General features: G+C 42.4%; 1 protein-coding gene across 4 annotated transcripts in view; it reads right to left on the bottom strand.

Moving 5' to 3' along the window:
* PEX5L (peroxisomal biogenesis factor 5 like) overlaps positions 1 to 21,280 on the bottom strand; it is a 376,062-nt gene extending 354,782 nt beyond the window's left edge. For all 4 annotated transcript variants that reach the window (XM_075340588.1, XM_075340590.1, XM_075340589.1 and 1 more), the window contains exon 1: positions 20,698 to 21,280. In XM_075340588.1, coding sequence (XP_075196703.1) covers positions 20,698 to 20,718 — 21 coding nt within the window. In that variant the 5' untranslated portion in view covers positions 20,719 to 21,280. The remainder of the gene's footprint in view (positions 1 to 20,697) is intronic.
* Between the last annotated feature and the right edge of the window lie 1,332 nt (positions 21,281 to 22,612).

Below are 22,612 nucleotides of genomic sequence, written 5' to 3'. Positions count from 1 at the left end.
TGCGTCTTATATTCCGAAAAATATGGTAAATGTTTTTTTCATTGATATTCTGCAAAATATAGTGCACCTCAACCAAAGCAAAGGCAATGTTTCGGCTTACACAAGCCTTTATCAAGGTTTGCATCTCAAATAGTTGAGGAAACTGTTGAACGGGATTGTCGTCTCAGGTGGTGTCTTTGACAAGGAAAAGGTACCCGTGGTTACAGATATAATGGATAGAACTGTAGTTTGGAGGAATAGGAGGTTGTTGGGATGAGGTAGGGAGTATGCCTGCTAGTAGCTCCAACAAGAAATAAGACAGGGTCCTGGGGGTCAGTTGTGGCAACATTACCCTCATCTATTTGAGATGCAAAACCATGCATATTATTGTATTGGTATACATAGACAATTCTATAGTTTTATATATCTTTTTATGCTAGAATAATGAAAAAATCATAGTGAAAAAGATGAATGTGCCTCAGCAAGAAGCCAGCAATGAGCCATGCTATGTGTGTTTTTTGTTTCTTTTCCGTAATGCAGTAATGTGATATTCAGGCGTTCTTCAGGATCGCTGCTCTGAGGGTGTGTGCATTTTCCTAATGTGCATTTATAGAATTGATCTTTCTGCATTGTTACAGTAATCCTCCTCTATTTTAACCATTCCTGTGCTACATGTCATTTCTCTTGGGATTACAGTGTTAGCAGATATTATTATATATGACCTTTAAGCCTGGTTTCGATATTATGAGGAAATGTAGACATCCTGTCATTTCTGCACAGACTAAATTAATGAAAGAAAGGCAACTTAGTCGCCAATTTAATATTCAATATGTGTGTCGTGTAATAACGGTTACACAGAACAAGCTTTTATACTGTTCATATATGAATCAATCAGTGCCAATGATCTTAGCTTAGCTTCACCACTTTAATACCCATAAATATTAATGCTCACAAATCTTAAGCTATTTTAGTAAAAAATACATGCCAAGAAAGAAAAATAAGAGCTAAATGATAAAATAACTTGTCCAGAACCTTGCTGACAGCTATGTATCCCAGAACTCCTGCAAGCTCGAATCAGTCAGTCGTGCAGGTTTATTTCATTTGGATTAGGCCATGTTCACAAATTGAGTATTCAGTGAGTGTTTTTACTTCAGTATTTGTAAGCTAAAACCAGGAGTGGGTAAAAAACATGCAAAAGTGGTGCCGTGTTTCTATGATACTTTTCCTACTGATACTGAGGTAAAAAACCTCACCAAATACTCAAAATAAGCATGTAACCTAAGGTCATGTGAACAAGTTTAGTATTTGGTGAGTTTTTTACCTCAGTATTTGTAAAACAAAACGAGGAGTGGAACAGTCAAAGGAAAAGTATAGAAACACGGGCACCACTTCTGCATTTTTTACTCACTCCTGTTTTTGTCTTACAAATACTGAGGTAAAAAACTCACCAAATACTTAACGTAAGCATGTAACCTAAGGCCAGGTGTACACGTTGAGTACTTGGTGATATTTCTTTTTACCTCAGTATTTGTAAAATAAAAACAGGAGTGGGTAAAAAATACAGAAGTGGTGGCCATGTTTCTAATATACTTTTCCCCTGGTTGTTCCACTCCAGGTTTACAAATTCTGAGGTAAAAAACTCACCAAATACTCAACATGTGCACGAGGCCTAAGGGAGATAAGCTGCAGTTATACACCTCTGTCATCACTTATCTTCCTTGGAGCAAAGGATTGCAGATGTTTAAATTTAACATACTCCATCATCTTTCCCCCAAGTGACATACTTTAGGGGAACTCAGGCTGCCCTCAAACTCTTTAGATAGTTGGCGGATCCTAGCCATTGTTTATTATTAGGGATGATCGAATATTTTGATTATTCGGCTTCGCGAATATTTTCTGAATACCTCGCTGCTATTCGACTATTCGATGCACAATGTAAGTCTAAAGCGGGCTTTACACACTGCGATATCGGTCCCGATATCGCTAGTGTGGGTACCCGCCCCCATCTGTTGCGCGACACGGGCAAATCGCTGCCCGTGCCGCACAACATCGCCCAGACCCGTCACACATACTTACCTGGCCAGCGACGTCGCTCTGACCGGCGAACCGCCTCCTTTCTAAGGGGGCGGTCTGTGCGGCATCACAGCGACGTCACTGAGCGGCCGCCCAATAGCAGCGGAGGGCGGAGCTGAGCGGGACGTAACATCCCGCCCACCTCCTTCCTTCCGCATTGCGGCCGGGAGGCAGGTAAGGAGGGCTTCCTCGTTCCTGCGGTGTCACACGGAGCAATGTGTGCTGCCGCAGGAACGAGGAACAACCTTGTTACTGCTGCAGTAACGATTTTTGAGAATGGAGCCCCATGTCACCGATGAGCGATTTTGCACATTTTTGCAACGATGCAAAATCGCTCATCGGTGTCACACGCAACGGCATCGCATGCGGCCGGATGTGCGTTACCAATTCCGTGACCACAACGAGTTCGCATTAGCGATGTCGTAGCGTGTAAAGCCCCCTTAAGGGAAGCCTGAATAGTTCCGAATAGTTGTTATTTGGGTTTCCCGAATAGTCGAATAGCGGCGAGGTATTCGGAAAATATTCACTAAGCCGAATAATCGAAGTATTCGATCATCCCTATTTATTATCTGTCCTTAGCTGTAGACATTGAAAATATTTTTGTGGTGGAATATATAAAGTTTAGGATGAGCTGCTTTCATAACCTCATGCCTGAATGAAGGTCCTTCTAAATGTTTTTCTCCAGCATTGCACCCCACAAAATTCTTTAATTGATAGCCAACAATATAAACTGCTTTTTAGAAGCTTTTCAACTCAAATTCAGACTGTACCCTTTGCCTTGCCCTCTGATATCAAGCTGTCAGAATTGTTGTATTTGACCCTAGAACAACATTGCCTATAAACTGACAACTAGAGTAGAAATATAGCAGTGGGCAATGTATGACTCTATAATTAGGTTAATATGCCATTCAGGTTGACCGCTGTAATGGGTTAATACTGGTTCTTTCAGAACCATATACAATAATTATAATGTAATTATGATATCATAATCATTTTATAATTGACGACTATCATTTGAGAGAAGAACACTACTCAGAAAGTTATATTTATGATTTCTTCATTAATAATGAAGACACATTAGGCGTACACAAGAGGATACCTGTGCTCATATTGTCATCGTCAACCCTGTATATATGATATTATTGATATTATATATTAATTTAAAGCACATTCTGTTGCTTATCTGGTATCACTCTCATTGACAGGTTTCCATTATTTTATGGAACAGTTTCCAAGTGAGACATATGATCTAAATTACATCTCTACTGGCTGGTACTGTATGATGGGATATATTTTTCTTTCAGAATTCAGTCCCCAGGCAGTGTTTGTTTGCAGTCTCTTCATTTGATGCATAATATGTGAATATTTCCCAGTAGTATTATTCATCACAGGAATATTAAAATTCACAAAGTAAAATTATTACCACTTATTTTTATGTTTATTGGTATACTATTTTTATCCTAGTTTGGACATACCATATGGACAGAAGTATTGGGACACATACACCTAAAGCGGGCTTTACACAGCTTTACACACGCTGCCGATCGAACCCGTCCCCGTCGGTTGTGTGTCACGGGCAAATCGCTGCCCATGGCGCACAACATCGCTAATACCCGTGACACATACTTACCTGCCTAGTGACGTCGCTGTGGCCGGTGAACCGCCTCCTTTCTAAGGGGGCGGTTCATGCGGCGTTACTAAGCGGCCGCCCAATAGAAGCGGAGGGGCGGAGATAAGCGGGCGGAACACCCCACCCACCTCCTTCCTTCCTCATTGCGGGCGGCCACAGGTACGGTGATGTTCCTCGTTCCTGCGGTGTCACACATAGCTATGTGTGCTGCCGAAGGAATGACCAACAACCTGCGTCCTGCAACAGCAACGATAACTGGCATTAGAACGACCGGACAGCGATCAACGATAAAGTGAGTATTTTTGATCGTTAGTGGTTGTTCGTACATTTCACACACAACGACGTCGCTAACGAGGCCGGATGTGCGTCACGAATTCCGTGACCCCAGCAACATCTTGTTAGCGATGTTGCTGCATGTAAAACCCGCTTTACAGCTAAAGGACTTTCTATGACATCTCATTCTATATCCATAGACAATAATATGGATATGATTCCTCCCCCCACCCACTTCACACTCTTCTTGGAAGGCTTGTCACAAGATTTTGTGGCGTCTCTGTAGGAATTTTTGCCGATTGATCCAGAAAAGCATTTGTGAGATGACAATCTGATATTTGACAAGAGGGTTACAATCTGTTTTTGTGTTTATCCTAAAAGTGTTCAGTGGGATTGTGGTCATGACTTTGTTTGGGTCACTCATGTTTTTCCACTCCAATCTGGCCAAGCCCACCTTTATAGACCTTATTTTGTATGGTATGACACAGTCATGCTAAAACTGGACAGGGTCTTCCCCAAAATGTTTTCACAAAGATAAAAACATACAATTCTCCAAAAAGTCTTCCAATGCTGAAACATTACATTTTCCTTTAAGTAGAACTAAGAGGATATGGCCAACCCTTGAAAAACAATTCCATGTCAATATCTATCCTGCACCAAAATTATAAGGAAGCTATCATCAGAACGTGACCCGTTCTTTAAATAAAGTGTTTGTGTAAGGCCTAAAACACACTTCCGCATAAAAAACGTCCATGTGACACGGTCCGTTTTTCGGGTCCATGTTCCGTTTTTTTGGGGCGTTTCTCCGATACGTATGGCATCCGTGTGATGGCGTATGCGAGCCGTGTGTACGTGTAAAATGTTCGTGTTTGTGTGTAAAATGCCCGTGTATGTGTACGTGGAATGTCCGTGTGGAATGTCCGTTTGTGTGTTGCACAATGTCGTTGATACATGTCGGCTGACAGCAGACAGAGTTACGCGATGAGAATGAACTCGGGTGAACTTCACCCGACTTCATTGTCATGCCGCGGCTCTGTCTGTGTGCCACGTACTGATTAGCGGTCACCTGTGAAGGATTCACCAGTGACCGCTAATCCCCCGAGTGACTGAAGTGAGCAGCCCTCTCTCATACTTACCGCTCCCCGATCACCAGCGCGGCGAGGAACAGCTGTGCAGAGAATACGCGGCAACAATTACTTTGAATATGCCGGCCGCTCATTAACCAATCTTGTATTCCCTGATTTCCCCACCCACAGACGCCTGTGATTGGTTGCAGTCAGACACGCCCCCCACGCTGAGTGACAGGTGTTTCACTGCACCCAATCACAGCAGCGGGTGGGCGTGCCTATACTGGGCAGTAAAATAAATAAATAAATAATTTAAAAAACCGTCGTGCGGTCCCCCCCCCAATTTTAATACCAGCCAGATAAAGCCATACGGCTGAAGGCTGGTATTCTCAGGATGGGGAGCCCCACGTTATGGGGAGCCCCTCAGCCTAACAATATCAGTCAGCAGCCGCCCAGAATTGCCGCATACATTATATGCCACAGTTCTGGGACTGTACCCGGCTCTTTCCGATTTGCCCTGGTGCATTGGCATTCGGGGTAATAAGGAGTTTTTGGCAGCCCATAGCTGCCAATAAGTCCTAGATTAATCATGTCAGGCGTCTCCCCGAGATACCTTCCATGATTAATCTGTAAATTACAGTAAATAAACACACACACCCGAACAATCCTTTATTAGAAAAAAAAACACTAACAAATTGCCTTGTTCACCAATTTTATAAGCCCGAAAAAGCCCTCCATGTCCGGCGTAATCCAGGATGCTCCAGCGTCGCTTCCAGCTGTGCTGCATGAAGGTGACTGGAGCTGCAGAAGACACCGCCGCTCCTGTCAGCTCCACACAGCTAATGAAGGGAATAGCGCGATCAGCTGTATTCAGCGTTGGCCGCGAGTAACCTCAGTGACAGCTCAGCTGATCGCGCTATTCCCTTGCTTGCTTGGCTCGAGTGAAAAGCCCTAGAGTATAGGACTGTTCATTAATTATTACAAGTACCAAGCACTGAGCACTTTAGTGCTCGCTCATCACTAGTGCTAACTAAAGGGTCCTAGGTTTGGTGCGATAGAATGTCAGAAGTAAGTGGTAAAACGAGTTATTTAATATGGCTCCTGACAAAACACTTGCCACCTTATATAATATTTTTTACATTTAATTAAGAATGTAGCTTCCATCTGATGTTTAACATGAGCATTACAGACACTCAGTGGTTAGCACTAGTGATGAGCGAACACTAATGTAGCACAAACACTAATGTAGCGCCCCTGAGACCCTCAGGGCACTACAAGGAACTGCATCCTCTATTGTGGATGCAAGACCTAGCCCCTGGGACCTGGAGTATTAGTGCCGACACCAACAAAGCACAACTAAAATCCTAGTTCTCCACACAGAGCATAGAGGGTTAACCATGTAAGGGGATGGTTGCCATGGAAAGGAACGAATCCCTGGGATTAGCCAGCCTAGTGGGAGGGGTCAGCAGTCAGTAGAGAGTCTAGGAGAGTGTGGCGCATGAGAGAGGTGTGCGGACGTGCTTGAGCTGGGTCCGTGCAGCAGTGACCCAGGGGCACAGGAGAGAGGTCTCCAGGACAGGTATCAGAGATACTGCTGGGACTGGAGCATACACGGGGCACAGGGCCCTAGATCAGGTGCCAGTTCTACACGGCTTTATAAATACCTGCCCGGTGAGGACACCTTCACGGACTTCACCGAACCAAATAATCCGGGGGCATCAGCAGTAAACTAGGATCGGGATTCGGACACTTACCTCCCCACAGGGTCCACACTGCCCGCCGTACAGAGAAGGAGACTGTACCCCAAAAGGGACAGTCGGGCCCCAAATGCTCCATGCTATGAGGACCCAACCAACAGAAAGTGCTGGAGACAGAGCAACCTGGGTCACTACATTGGCACTGATACTCCAAGAGACCTAAACCAGCCACTCCTGGGTCCAAGTGAGTAGAGATTGTTAAAGACAACCTGGTGTGGTCTCTGTTATTATTCCCTAATCATCTCCCAGGCACAGCCCTACCTGTGGAGGGCCTAACACCATTGCTGCAATCACCACCAGCTTTGGGAGTACCCACATTTAGCAGCATGGCGTCACATGACATTAAGGGGTACTTTGCACACTACGACATCGCAGGTGCGATGTCAGTGGGGTCAAATCAAAAGTGATGCACATCCGGCGTCGCTGTCGACATCGGAGTATGTGAATTCTTTTTACTACGATTAACGAGCGCAAAAGCGTCGAAATCGTATGATCGGTGTAGCGTCGTTCATTTCCATAATTTCGGAAGGATCGATGTTACGATGTTGTTCCTCATTCCTGCGGCAGCACACATCGCTGTGTGTGAAGCCACAGGAGCGAGGAACATCTCCTTACCTGCGTCCCGGCTGCAATGAGGAAGGAAGGAGGTGGGCGGGATGTTTACGTCCCGCTCATCTCCGCCCCCCTGCTTCTATTGGCCGCCTGCTGTGTGACATTGCTGTGACGCCGCACAACCCGCCCCCTTAGGAAGGAGGCGGTTTGTCGGCCAGAGCGACGTCGCAGGGCAGTTAAGTGCATGTGAAGCTGCCGTAGTGATAATTTTCGCTACGGCAGCTATCACAAGATATCGCATCTGCGACGGGGGCGGGGACTATCGAGCTCGGCATCGCTACCATCGGCTTGCGATGTCATAGTGTGCAAATTACCCCTAACTCTATTCACCCCTGTAAATATTCCCCACTTACAAAAAGGGGCCCAGGGCACGGGACCGGGCAACGGCCACCAGAGTGACATTCCCATTTGTTACAGCCCGGGACCAAGTACCCCCTTCCCTGGGCGTTACGAGTCCAGAGCACCCAAGCATGTTAGTGTAACAAACAGGTGGATGCTCAGATGGGCGCAACTCGAGTAGCGCGTATAATGGAAGTCAATCGGCAACATGAGCATTTTTCTGGAATAGTTCCCCATTGACTTCCTTTATGGTCAGGTACTCAAGTTGCACCCATCTGAGCATCAACTGCTTGTTAGGAGTACCGAGCACCTGAGCTTAGTAGTGATCGCTCATCACCATTTAGCACTGCTGCTTTGCGGTGATGGAATCCTGGGCTCAAATCTCTCTGAGTTTATGTGGGTTTCTTCTGAATACTCTGACTTACCCCCACACTCCAAAGACATACTGATCGGAAATTTAGATTGTGAGCTCCCAATGACTGCGATGATAATGTCTGTAAAGTTAGAGGGAATTAATGGCGCTATATAGTGAGCATAATAAATAAGCTAACATTCTAGGTAGAAACTGTTACAAAAATCCTAACTCCAACTTAAAAAAGTTTCTGGGATTCAGTTTAAGACCAGTGAGAATAAGAATTGCACAGTTTGTGATTGCTATGAATCTCAATAAATACTGGAGTGTCAGTTAAATTTGTAACCTTCATGAATATTAATATTTTGTGCATAAATTTAGGCGCTTCGTACATTTCATTTCATACAAATAGCAGAGTACATAATAAGTAAAAAAGACCTCCCTGCATCCACCCAGCTTCAACAAGGCTTTTGTTTGCTGTGTTGTAGGGAGAATTAGAGGTACTTTGCACGTTGCGACATCGCTACTGCGATATTGTTGGAGTCAAATCGAAAGTGACGCACATCCGGCGCCGGTAACGACGTCGCAACGTGTAAAGCCTAGAAGCACCGATAAACGATCGCAAAAGCGTCGAAAATCGGTGATCTGTGTAGTGTCAGTCATTTCCATAATTTCGCTGCAGCGACAGGTACGATGTTTTTCCTCATTCCTGCGGCAGCACACATCACTGTGTATGAAGCCGCAGGAGCGAGGAACATCTCCTACCTGAGTCCCGCCTGCTATGAGGAAGGAAGGAGGTGGGTGGGATGTTTACGTCCCGCTCATCTCCGCCCCTCCGCTTCTATTGGCCGCCTGCCGTGTGACGTCGCTGTGACGCCGCACGACCTGCCCCCTTAGAAAGGAGGCGGGTCGCCGGCCAGAGCGACGTCGCAGGGTAGGTAAGTGCGTGTGAAGCTGCCGTAGCGATAATGTTCGCTATGGCAGCTATCACAAGAGATCGCATCTGCGACGGGGGCGGGGACTATCGCGCTCGGCATCGCTACAATCAGCTAGCGATGTCGCAGCGTGCAAAGTACCTCTTACCCACCCTATGAGATGTCATAGACCTGACATTAACTCCTTCCTTACTCAAAAGCTAGGCTAATACAACCATATGTTTTCTCATCCGAGAAAATTGGATCTACTATTCTACGTAATCACACTCTGATCAGACACAGATCAGAGTTTGATCACTGCGAACATAGTGTGATCCAATTTTCTTGGATGTGAAAAAGTAAAAGTTTTTCCTTGCCATTTTCTGTATTTTGTCTGTCCCTGAAAATTGGACTGCACTCGGATGTCATTCAAGTGCAGTCCGATTTTTTTCCATGGACTCACTGACTTGCGTGGCCGAGTGCAATGAAATAATTGGATGTAACTTAGACATGCTGCAATTTTTTTCCTCGAACAGACTTGGTCTGAAGAAAAGATCAGGCTTACGCATGGCCCCATCCAAGTGCGGACTGGGAACACGGTGGTGTGAGAGAGTCCTAACAAACACTGATGGAGAAACTGTATCCTATTGTTTGCAGATGGGATCTTTCCAATCTGACCAGGGTAACAGTTGGTTTGCTGGATATGTGTAGACACCGATTCATGAGCTATATCACAATGTTTGATGCACGGTGAGTCAAAATAGTGGAAAATCCCGAATAAAACTGGTGTATTTTTTCCTCACTTTGGCATCAGTTAAATTGCTGAGCCTGATGCGACTCATATTTATGAACCCTTGCGGTTGCCCAGAATTTTAACAGCAGAGGTCACACGCTATCCCTACCAGAAGAGGAATGATCATGGTACCTGGGCAATGGTACCAGAGGAGTGATGAGACGGTGGTAGGTGAGTATATGTTATTTTAAATAGGGTTGGGCTACTCCTTACAGTTATGAATGTCTAATTCCTTACGTGTACAATTATTCATGCAATGCATAATGAGATGAAAATTAATCTAAGCTTTATTTTTTTATATACAGCATCATTTTAGGTAAAGTTTTTCAGTCTATCTGTGCATTATTTTCTCAAAATCACTGTCATATGTGAATGTAAAGTCGATGTTGAAAAATTAATTTACTACATACATAGCATCTTTGTGTGCTCAGTGGCATTTTCAATAGTCAAAAAGCCACTGGAGTTTATTTTCTATAGTCTTTTTTATAGAATGTCAAAATTGCTAAAAAAAAAAAGTTGATACAAAAAATTAAAAATTAAAATCATCGACAAAGTCTTGTGTAAAGAACTGCATGAAAAACACCAGATGGTTTTTTTTAACATGCATTGTAAAATGCAGAAAAAAAACATGGGTCAAAGAGAATTTAAAGAGATTAGCCACTACTTTAACATTCATGTCCTATTCTTAGGGGTACTTTGCACGCTGCGACATCACTAGCCGATTGTAGCGATGCCGAGCGCGATAGTCCCCGCACCCGTCGCACATGCGATCTCTTGTGATAGCTGCCGTAGCGAAAATTATCACACGCTCTGGCCGGTGACCCGCCTCCTTCCTAAGGGGGTGGGTCGTGCGGTGTCACAGCGACGTCACATGGCAGGCGACCAATAGAAGCAGAGGGGGGGGAGATGAGCGGGACGTAAACATCCCGCCCACCTCCTTCCTTCCTAATTGCAGGCGGGACGCAGGTAAGGAGATGTTCCTTGCTCCTGCGGCTTCATACACAGTGATGTGTGCTGCCGCAGGAACGAGGAACAACATCATACCTGTCGCTGCAGCGAAATTATGGAAATGCCCAACACTACACCGATCATACAATTTCGACACTTTTTCGCTCGTTAATCGTATTAAAAACGATCCACATACTCCGATGTCGACAACGACGCCGGAAGTGCGTCACTTTCGATTTGACCCCACCGACATCGCAGCTGCAATGTCGTAGTGTGCAAAGTACCCCTTAGGATAGGTCAGCAATGTCTGATCGGCTGGGTCTGACACCCCACACCCCTGCTCATCAGCTGCTCTTGGTGCAGGCGGCAGCAGGAAATGCTCAAAATGCTCAGTTCCAGAGCTGCTCCATCACCTGATAGTGGCCGCGGATGGGTACTGTACATCCACCTACTATTGGTTAGAATAATAATTGGACCGCTTTATCCTTTACTAGAATTTTCCAGTAAGTTAAAAGACATTTCCCTTCTACTGAACAATTTAGTCATATCGTTAATAGGGTTTTTCACTTTTTAAGATTTAATATGACACCATTCATTGTCTTTACGAGATTTTCAACCGAAAAAAGATTTGGGACTCCACACTATGAATATTATCTATTTCTAATTTTCTCTGGAAGTGGAACATTAACAGATCCCTTTTTCTGTTACTGGTGGATTTGTGGTCAGCGGACGTCAATCAGTTTCTAAGTGATACAATCCAAGGATGGCTGAACCCTGAGGAATATTCATGAAAAGTGATTTGTATTTGATTCAGATTATTTCCCTGATTTCATTATTGAATGGAAGTAATTCTTTAATAGTTTGAAATTATTTTTTGCTTATATGACAGGCGCCCTTTTATTTTAAATGGTTATTTCTAACTCAGACAGTTATGGGGTATTCGTTTATTTTTTTAAGGAAGTTCTAAAAAACAGCTAAATATCCAGTGCCATAGGCATCTGAGATGCAAATATTCCTTTAAGGATAATAATATGTTGACTACAGGACTTTAAGTTTTCCCAATATGCATATAATGCAAGAAGGTGTATGACATAAACTCAATACAATGGATATAACAGGTAAAAGACAAATAACAGGAATATAATAATATTCTTTATTGAATGATAAAATATATATTAAAAATAACAGCGAGCAAGCATGAGATAAGAGAGGGGGAAGCCTGAATTAAAGGGAATCTGTCAGTAGGATCAACCCTCCTAAGCCGTCTATATGGGCTTATAGGTAATTGGAAGCCGAATAAAATGATATCTCGATATCTGTGATCCAACTTCTTATTCCAGAGAAATTCACACTTTTCTTATATGTAAATGAGGATATGGGCCAGACACTGATCTGCATGAGAATCTGCCCCCAGAAATTATTTTAATAGGAGGCGTTACCAGTGTGATGGCCGCTCTCTGCTCTCCTGATCTCTCTACAGAGCTGTGTGTGATTGTAACTGACACATCTGCAGGTTCCTCTCAGCTTCCATCTCACAGGCAGCCAGTGTTACATTATTGGTGAAATACAGCAGAGCTGTGAGAGCTGCAGCTGCTAACATGTTTGTAAGAAGACAAAGTTCAGGTCTACTGTTCTGTAATATACCTGTCTCACACTGGTAATGCTGCTCTCTTTTATTAAAATAATTTCTGGATCCAGATTCTCATGCAGATCAGTGTCCAGCCCACAGCCTGGAACAGCTTCTTTACATGTAAGAATAATGTGGATTTCTCTAGAATAAGACATCAGATCACACATATCAAGCTATCATTTTATTCAGCTTCCTATGACCTAAATGCCCATGTGAATGACTTAGGAGGGCTAATCCTACTGTCAGATTCCCTTTAAATATAAATACACATATAATCAGTTTCAAGCACAAATTACATATACAGCTAAGTGGTAATGAAGTGAGGAAATAAATAAATGACTGCATCAGAAATGATTGTCACCAGAGTAGAGGTGTATCGGAGATCGGGCAGCCACCCGCAACCCAATGTGGGTTTCGGCTATTGCTTTGCTGCCCCATTTCTTATCTCATGCTTGTGCTCATTTTTAATATTTTTTATGTCTGAATAAAGGTTATTCTTCTATTCATGGAGTTGACGGTATCTTTTACCTGTTATATCCAAGGTATTCATTTTATGTCTTACACCTTCTTGCAGTAATTGGAGATGTTGGATGTTGGTTTTGCAGGTGTTATAGTACACAGCACTTCTAAGTTGTTTTGTTCTTCATTTGTGCTCAAATCTTTCAGGTGGGCGGCTGGGTAAGGAAGGAGCAGTTGGGTAAGGAAACAACAGTTGGGTAAGGAAGGAGAAGTTGGGTAAGGAAGGAGCAGTTAGGTACGGAAGGAGCAGTTGGGTACTTCTCAGGGGCAGCCCAGCTACTCCAGCTACTGGCAAACTGTGGCCATGGGTGACGGCACAGGGTGACTGTGCGTACCAACCTGGCAAAATAATACTCCACCTGCTACAAAGTATCCTGAAACAGCTTGTGAGGATTGTAATTGCTTTGAACAGAATGTAAGGCCATGCTGTAAGTGGTTTTTGTTTTCAGATTAATCATGCTATTATATTCCACGAAGAGGCATAAAAAAAGAAAAGGAAGACATGGGAAAAACAGTACAATTATAACCAGCCATGAACAATTATTGCATATCTAATCAAGTACTGGGACTAAAATTCATTTGTGGAATATGATCTTAAAGGAGAAGATATTCTATAAATGTTCCTTGTGGCTTTGCTAATCAATATTAGAATCTACATTTCAGGGTTGGCTCATTAGATTAGATCTTATTGATTACAGGATAAGCCCCTATTCTTCCAGAAATCAGAGACATGAATATGTCTTAAAAGAACATGACAACTATTGTCCCCAAGTCACCAGCATGTTATGTAAGGTCAAAGTATAAGCTTAAGTTCACATGTGCATGGAAGGCTCTGTCACAAATTGGACCCAAAATACCTGTCAAAATTGTGCAGCATGAGACTCATTATGCCCGGTAAACTGCCGGACACCATGATGGAAAGTAAGAGACACCCCATTATAGTAGATAGGGTGGCGACATGTCATCGACCAGACAGTTCTTATAATTTTGATATTCTGATGCTATGGCAGATCAGAACAACAGAATTAAGAAACATGGGTGTGTACTGGGCCGAAGCCATTACAAAGCTATGCAATACTTTATATTGATGAATATGGTCAATCATCTGTAAACAGCGAGTAAACCATCAGAAGTAGTTTTTGTCCATAGTTCTGTCTTGGGTAAGAAACTGACCACAATATGATACTTATAGTAATACACCAAGACGTATAGTGGAAATGAAGCGCTAAGACATATAGCTCAACATGTTTATTGCTTTCCATTGGACCAGTATGACTACAGCTTTGGCACTGCTACATATGCCTCTGTACAATACACACATTACTGGAGATGCCCAGTAAACGGGGTGTATATATATATATCTCTCTCTCTCTCTCTCTCTATATATATATATATATATATATATATATATATATATATATATATATACACATATATATATATATATATATATATACTGAGACTCTTATCTCAGGAAAGCTACAATTTCTTTTCCGTGATCAGCTACAAATGTAGCAAAGTTCAGTATGTTATTATAATAGGCTGCGCAAAATAACAAACCCAACGCTACAGTTTTCAACTCATATAGAGTTACAGTATATGTTGGAGCTACATCTAGCACAAACCAAAAGAAAAAACTCCTAAAAACAATTATTTATTTAGATCAATGTTAAAAGATTATAGGTATAAGCCACTGCTCATCTAAAATAACTACAGTGATATATTACAGTGAGTGTAATAGGGTGATAGACTCAATTGGTGGGGACAGTGCAAATGGTTTCCTGTTCCCAAGGTAGGGGCAACATTAGTAGTTGCACTAGTTTTTATTCAGATACAATAATACGTGGTTAAGGGGATGACCTATCTCTCCCTCCCTTACTCCTACCTACCAGCGGAGGTGTACCATAAATTATTGGGTACCCCCCGCTCCACGTCGTCTCTCCCTAATATCTCCCTTCAAGCCAGTCGCTAAGACCCGGGAGACCCACCACCAAAGAAATATGTGCAATTAGTCACAGTACTCAAGGATAAATAGTTATTAAAAACTTTTTTCTAGATATTAGATGAATCTCAGATCAAAAAGGAGATCTTATATATATACATGGATATGAAATCCCAGCAAGAATTAGCTTATCTGCCGAGATCATCCAATGTAAATCCCAAACTTAGTTTATCTGTACATATGGATATAAAGTCCCAGCAGGGAATGACTTATCTGCCGAGACCATCCAGTATTCTATCCCGACGCGTTTCCCCCCTATATTTTTTCTAGGGGTTCATCAGGGGACTGATCCGGATTAAATCTCTTATATCTTAATAACTGGTAGTCGCATCACCAGTGTGGCATCAATCATCATAGAGGCATTCACTCCGTCCTGGGACACTGCTCTCAGTAATCTGCAGGTCCCATAACGACAACTTGTAACTAAAAGAATGTCAGTCACAAAAGCCACATGGCATCAATCGCCCATAATGGGGCACTCAGTCAATAGGGGAACGCCGCTTCTACTGTCCCGCAGGTCCCGTGGTATCAGCCAGCGTGTCATGACGGAGTGAATGCCTCTATGATGATTGATGCCACACTGGTGATGCGACTACCAGTTATTTACATTGGATGATCTCGGCAGATAAGCTAATTCTTGCTGGGATTTCATATCCATGTATATATATAAGATCTCCTTTTTGATCTGAGATTCATCTAATATCTAGAAAAAAGTTTTTAATAACTATTTATCCTTGAGTACTGTGACTAATTGCACATATTTCTTTGGTGGTGGGTCTCCCGGGTCTTAGCGACTGGCTTGAAGGGAGATATTAGGGAGAGACGACGTGGAGCGGGGGGTACCCAATAATTTATGGTACACCTCCGCTGGTAGGTAGGAGTAAGGGAGGGAGAGATAGGTCATCCCCTTAACCACGTATTATTGTATCTGAATAAAAACTAGTGCAACTACTAATGTTGCCCCTACCTTGGGAACAGGAAACCATTTGCACTGTCCCCACCAATTGAGTCTATCACCCTATTACACTCACTGTAATATATCACTGTAGTTATTTTAGATGAGCAGTGGCTTATACCTATAATCTTTTAACATTGATCTAAATAAATAATTGTTTTTAGGAGTTTTTTCTTTTGGTTTGTGCTACAATTACTCCTATCAGTATATGGTAGTTTTGGTTATAAAATGGAGCTACATCTATGCTACGTTGGCACCTAAAACTCATATTGTAAAATAATGCAAAACCAAAAAAATTCTCAGGAAGTCTGACCTAATGGTGCATACAATTTATAACACCAACAGGTCCAACTTATACCTAACTAATACTGACAGATACTTGTAGTTTTATACTCATTTGTATCACTCTGTGTATTAGCTAAATGTGGACGATTACTCCCCCTCACCAGGCATAAATATATCAGAATGCAACTTTTAGGCAAGGCTTCAGGGCTTCTGTTGGTTTTTATTTTATGATCATTATGATAATTTTCTTTACAGTTGCCTTGACAGTGATTCCATCAATATAAATACAGTTAGGTCTACGTATCAATGTAAAACTTTGCTGTCCTCTATTCTTGAGTTTGGGGACTGTGGATTCAGAGGAATATCATTTATTTACTTAGACTCATTCCAACAAGTTAGGATATCTCCGCTGGGAAAAATAGTGCTGACAGCCTGCTATATACTGTAGATTGCTGCATGTACATAGATAAGTCAGGAAAGTCCCTGATATATTATTACTTTATATAATTGTACTCCTAATTAGACCATTTAGTATACATCAAGGTATATTGATACTATTGGGATCATTTCTGTGAATACTTACTGCATGTGTACAGAGAGGGATACTGATACTATTGGGATCATTTCTGTGAATACTTACTGCATGTGTACAGAGAGGGATACTGATACTATTGGGATCATTTCTGTGAATACTTACTGCATGTGTACATAGAGGGATACTGATACTATTGGGATCATTTCTGTGAATACTTACTGCATGTGTACAGAGAGGGATACTGATACTATTGGGATCATTTATGTGAATACTTACTGCATGTGTACATAGAGGGATACTGATACTATTGGGATCATTTCTGTGAATACTTACTGCATGTGTACAGAGAGGGATACTGATACTATTGGGATCATTTATGTGAATACTTACTGCATGTGTACATAGAGGGATACTGATACTATTGGGATAATTTATGTGAATACTTACTGCATGTGTACAGAGAGGGATACTGATACTATTGGGATCATTTATGTGAATACTTACTGCATGTGTACATAGAGGGATACTGATACTATTGGGATCATTTCTGTGAATACTTACTGCATGTGTACAGAGAGGGATACTGATACTATTGGGATCATTTCTGTGAATACTTACTGCATATGTACAGAGAGGGATACTGATACTATTGGGATCATTTCTGTGAATACTTACTGCATGTGTACAGAGAGGGATACTGATACTATTGGGATCATTTCTGTGAATACTTACTGCATGTGTACATAGAGGGATACTGATACTATTGGGATCATTTATGTGAATACTTACTGCATGTGTACATAGAGGGATACTGATACTATTGGGATCATTTCTGTGAATACTTACTGCATGTGTACAGAGAGGGATACTGATACTATTGGGATCATTTATGTGAATACTTACTGCATGTGTACAGAGAGGGATACTGATACTATTGGGATCATTTCTGTGAATACTTACTGCATGTGTACAGAGAGGGATACTGATACTATTGGGATCATTTCTGTGAATACTTACTGCATGTGTACAGAGAGGGATACTGATACTATTGGGATCATTTCTGTGAATACTTACTGCATGTGTACATAGAGGGATACTGACACTATTGGGATCATTTCTGTGAATACTTACTGCATGTGTACATAGAGGGATACTGATACTATTGGGATCATTTCTGTGAATACTTACTGCATGTGTACATAGAGGGATACTGATACTATTGGGATCATTTCTGTGAATACTTACTGCATGTGTACATAGAGGGATACTGATACTATTGGGATCATTTCTGTGAATACTTACTGCATGTGTACATAGAGGGATACTGATACTATTGGGATCATTTCTGTGAATACTTACTGCATGTGTACATAGAGGGATACTGATACTATTGGGATCATTTCTGTGAATACTTACTGCATGTGTACAGAGAGGGATACTGATACTATTGGGATCATTTATGTGAATACTTACTGCATGTGTACATAGAGGGATACTGATACTATTGGGATCATTTCTGTGAATACTTACTGCATGTGTACATAGAGGGATACTGATACTATTGGGATCATTTCTGTGAATACTTACTGCATGTGTACAGAGAGGGATACTGATACTATTGGGATCATTTCTGTGAATACTTACTGCATGTGTACATAGAGGGATACTGATACTATTGGGATCATTTATGTGAATACTTACTGCATGTGTACATAGAGGGATACTGATACTATTGGGATCATTTCTGTGAATACTTACTGCATGTGTACAGAGAGGGATACTGATACTATTGGGATCATTTCTGTGAATACTTACTGCATGTGTACATAGAGGGATACTGACACTATTGGGATCATTTCTGTGAATACTTACTGCATGTGTACATAGAGGGATACTGATACTATTGGGATCATTTCTGTGAATACTTACTGCATGTGTACATAGAGGGATACTGATACTATTGGGATCATTTCTGTGAATACTTACTGCATGTGTACATAGAGGGCTACTGATACTATTGGGATCATTTATGTGAATACTTACTGCATGTGTACATAGAGGGATACTGATACTATTGGGATCATTTCTGTGAATACTTACTGCATGTGTACAGAGAGGGATACTGATACTATTGGGATCATTTATGTGAATACTTACTGCATGTGTACATAGAGGGATACTGATACTATTGGGATCATTTATGTGAATACTTACTGCATGTGTACAGAGAGGGATACTGATACTATTGGGATCATTTATGTGAATACTTACTGCATGTGTACATAGAGGGATACTGATACTATTGGGATCATTTATGTGAATACTTACTTCATGTGTACATAGAGGTATATTGATACTATTGGGATCATTTATGTGAATACTTACTTCATGTGTACATAGAGGGATACTGATACTATTGGGATCATATCTGTGAATGTTTGCTGCATGTGTACATAGAGGTATATTGATACTATTGGGATCATTTCTGTGAATGTTTACTGCATGTATACATAAAGGTATATTGATACTATTGGGATCATTTATGTGAATACTTACTTCATGTGTACATAGAGGGATACTGATACTATTGGGATCATATCTGTGAATGTTTGCTGCATGTGTACATAGAGGTATATTGATACTATTGGGATCATTTCTGTGAATGTTTACTGCATGTATACATAAAGGTATATTGATACTATTGGGTATTTCTGCCTTTTCCTGTGTGGCATTACTGCTTTTAGTTCCCATTGTGATAACCACTAAATACAGCATGCATTGTATAACAAGTCCAAACTTCTCTAACTATATTGCTCCATGGCCCAAACATCTAGACATCTTTTCAAAGACACAGGAAACATCATAAAAAATAGATGTGCGGTAAAATATTAGAAAAACATGGAAAATTATTTTTTTTTCACAATCACAGATATAGGTTATCTATATATTACACTAACATAGTGAAGTGTCAATTAAAATGAAATAAACATTGACATTTTATATATATATATATATAAAATAAATAGATAAATAAATAAAAAATAAACACTAATACTAAAATATGCATTATTGGGTAATCCTAAGGGTAAATATGGTTGTTCTTATTATTAATAATAATCACAAATAATAACTGGAACTCCCAAAGAGTTTTTGAGCTCATGGGGTTAACATATAGTTACTGATAGGAATATATATAACCCAGCGCTATCTTCAATAATGGCAATCGTGTGATATTGGACTATATAAAGTATAATTCTGATAGCTCTGATGTAGAAAATGTATTCTCGACTGAACTAATTCACTGCTTGTACAGCGCATATACCGTATATTCTCAATATATATATATATATATATATATATATATATATATATATATATGTATATATATCTTTTTCAATGATATTCTGGTTTCATTGATTAACACAGTAAGGTGAGCTGCCTACATATTTCCGAGGCATTTAGGTAGATGCCATCTGCCAAGGGTTTCCTGGCAGGCGTACAATCTGGGGTATGTCCCTCCCTTGTGAGGCTTGGGTTTCTGAGCAGTGGAGAAGGTGGTGTGATTCAAGGTTACAGGGAGCAGCCACAATTCCAGGACTTCACATTCTAGAATAGCCATTCTCAATCTCAGAGAAATCAATGTTCTCACTTACATCTTTCGCTGGAACATGAAACGCTTTTTCAATAATGTATGAAATGCAGAAATTAGACAAAAGTCCCATTAGTGTGGGCCAAACTACTTTAGGATGAGGGTACATGCACTGGCACCAGAACAGGGTGGTTTCCTTCAGACCCACATGTACACAATGCTAGGTGTAGCCTTATAGGCATTTGTCCTTCAGGTGACATACACTGTGCCATGTGCTCCATTAAATGACAATTAGGCTAGACTATTACATAGATAAGCACTCCAATCCCCCCATGATCTAACTTTATTTTTGGAAGTTGTCCCTGAGTTGTCATCCATCAGTGCTGGCAGTGACTTTCTCCACCTGTTGCAGGATGGGCACAGAGGATGCATGAGGGGGTCTTACCTGGATATGTCCCTGGTACATTGTGCCGCAGGGTCCCCTGGAGAATAGCCTGGATCAGGGGCGATGAGTGGAGGGATAGAGCAGGTCCTTGATCGCAGTCCTGGGAACTGTCCCTCCCTTCCTGGTGCTGAAATACCGACTCTGAGCAGCAGCAGAGGTCTCTGACGATAACAACTCTGCCTCTGGAAAGAAACTCTCCTTCCCTATGTAACTCTTTTACTGTTCTCCTCGTTCATGTCTTTCTGATGCATGGACCCTCCCCAGGGATCACAAGGGCACCTCCTCCTATTACTCTGTGCACTGCAGGACTCATGACAGCTGGCAGCGTGACATAGGAATACTACCTAGGACTCCTCGGATCAGTGTGCTGCTCTCTGCCATTGCTCCCCCTCTGCCGTGACATCAGCAGGACCTGCCTCCATCTATTCAGCCTCTATAGGCTCAGCCCGAGCAGAAAACTCCTCTGTCACCTTCTTCCCACTGTACCAGCTGAGGAGCCCAGGCTCACAGCTCAGGAAATCCTCGGGGTGCACTACTGCTAAATATACACACATCCTTGCAGATAGAGGATGAGGCAGCAATTATGTGACAACCGGGGAAATGTGTTACTATTCTGTGTAATGTAGCTAAGTGCTCTGCCCTGAGAATGTGCTGCCATGTAATTGCTCTGTCCAGTCTCTAATGCACAGCTATAATGGGACCAGTAAAGTGGCCGGATGGGATTGCTGGCTGCTGATTGTGAGCATTATACTAAGCAGACTTCAGCAGTCTGGCTCATAGGGCTGTGCTTTGTCAGCTGCCTCAATCATCACATCATGTCTGGAAGCGTCGGGCCATCTCTGCCGGCTGGGATTTCAGAAAGTTTACAGTCTGGAACAGCAATAATAGAATACAGGGACGGATATATCATTGGTGCAGCCGCATAGGGGCCCGGAACTAAGGGGGACCAGCTCTACCTCCAAAGCAGGTGGAACTATGTATTATGAGGGGCACATGACCCATATATTGTCCTTACACAGGGGCCCGGAACTAAGGGGGACCAGCTCTACCTCCAAAGCAGGTGGAACTATGTATTATGAGGGGCACATGACCCATATATTGTCCTTACACAGGGGCCCGGAACTAAGGGGGACCAGCTCTACCTCCAAAGCAGGTGGAACTATGTATTATGAGGGGCACATGACCCATGTATTGTCCTTACACAGGGGCCCAGTGCTAAGGGGGACCAGCTCTACCTCCAAAGCAGGTGGAACTATGTATTATGAGGGGCACATGACCCATGTATTGTCCTTACACAGGGGCCCAGAACTAAGGGGGACTAGCTCTACCTCCAAAGCAGGTGGAACTATGTATTATGAGGAGCAATTGATCCATATATTGTCCTTATGTGACGCCCTGGGCAAGCCAGGGGTCACAGGTCATCACACCACCACACCCTACACCCCAGTTAGGAACACCAAGGCTACCAAAATCCTTGTTGCCTTCCTCCAGGGGCTGATGTTCACACCAGGGGGTGGGCCAGGTGGTTGGCTCCGCCCACCGAGGAGTTCACAGCCCTGGAGGCGGGAGAAACCAGGCAGATGAGTTTAGGAAGAGGAAGTAGAAGGAGTAAACAGTGAGAGTAGAGACAGTGGAAAGTGACAGTTGTAAAGCCTGAAGTTGGTCCGGGTGTGTGCCCCGGACAGTGACAGCAAGGTCAGCAGACGGCGGTGATAGTCTGCAGGGGGACTGCTCGGAGGTTGCTGGAAGGACCGCGGACGGGTGGTGACCCGGCGGTCTGGAGCAGTATACGAAGAACAGTCAGCACCAGGGCAGGGGCCTTTCGGATCCCGGCAAGGCTAGGAGTCGCCATAATTTGCCAAATCCGTCAGTGAAGGGGACGTCTGTCTCCCAACAACCAAGTCCCGATTGAAGG

The sequence above is a fragment of the Anomaloglossus baeobatrachus genome, chromosome 3, assembly GCF_048569485.1.
Source record: "Anomaloglossus baeobatrachus isolate aAnoBae1 chromosome 3, aAnoBae1.hap1, whole genome shotgun sequence".
NCBI lineage: Eukaryota > Metazoa > Chordata > Amphibia > Anura > Aromobatidae > Anomaloglossus > Anomaloglossus baeobatrachus.
The sequence above is the reverse complement of the archived record's forward strand: the minus strand, read 5'-3'. Positions and strand labels throughout refer to the sequence as shown.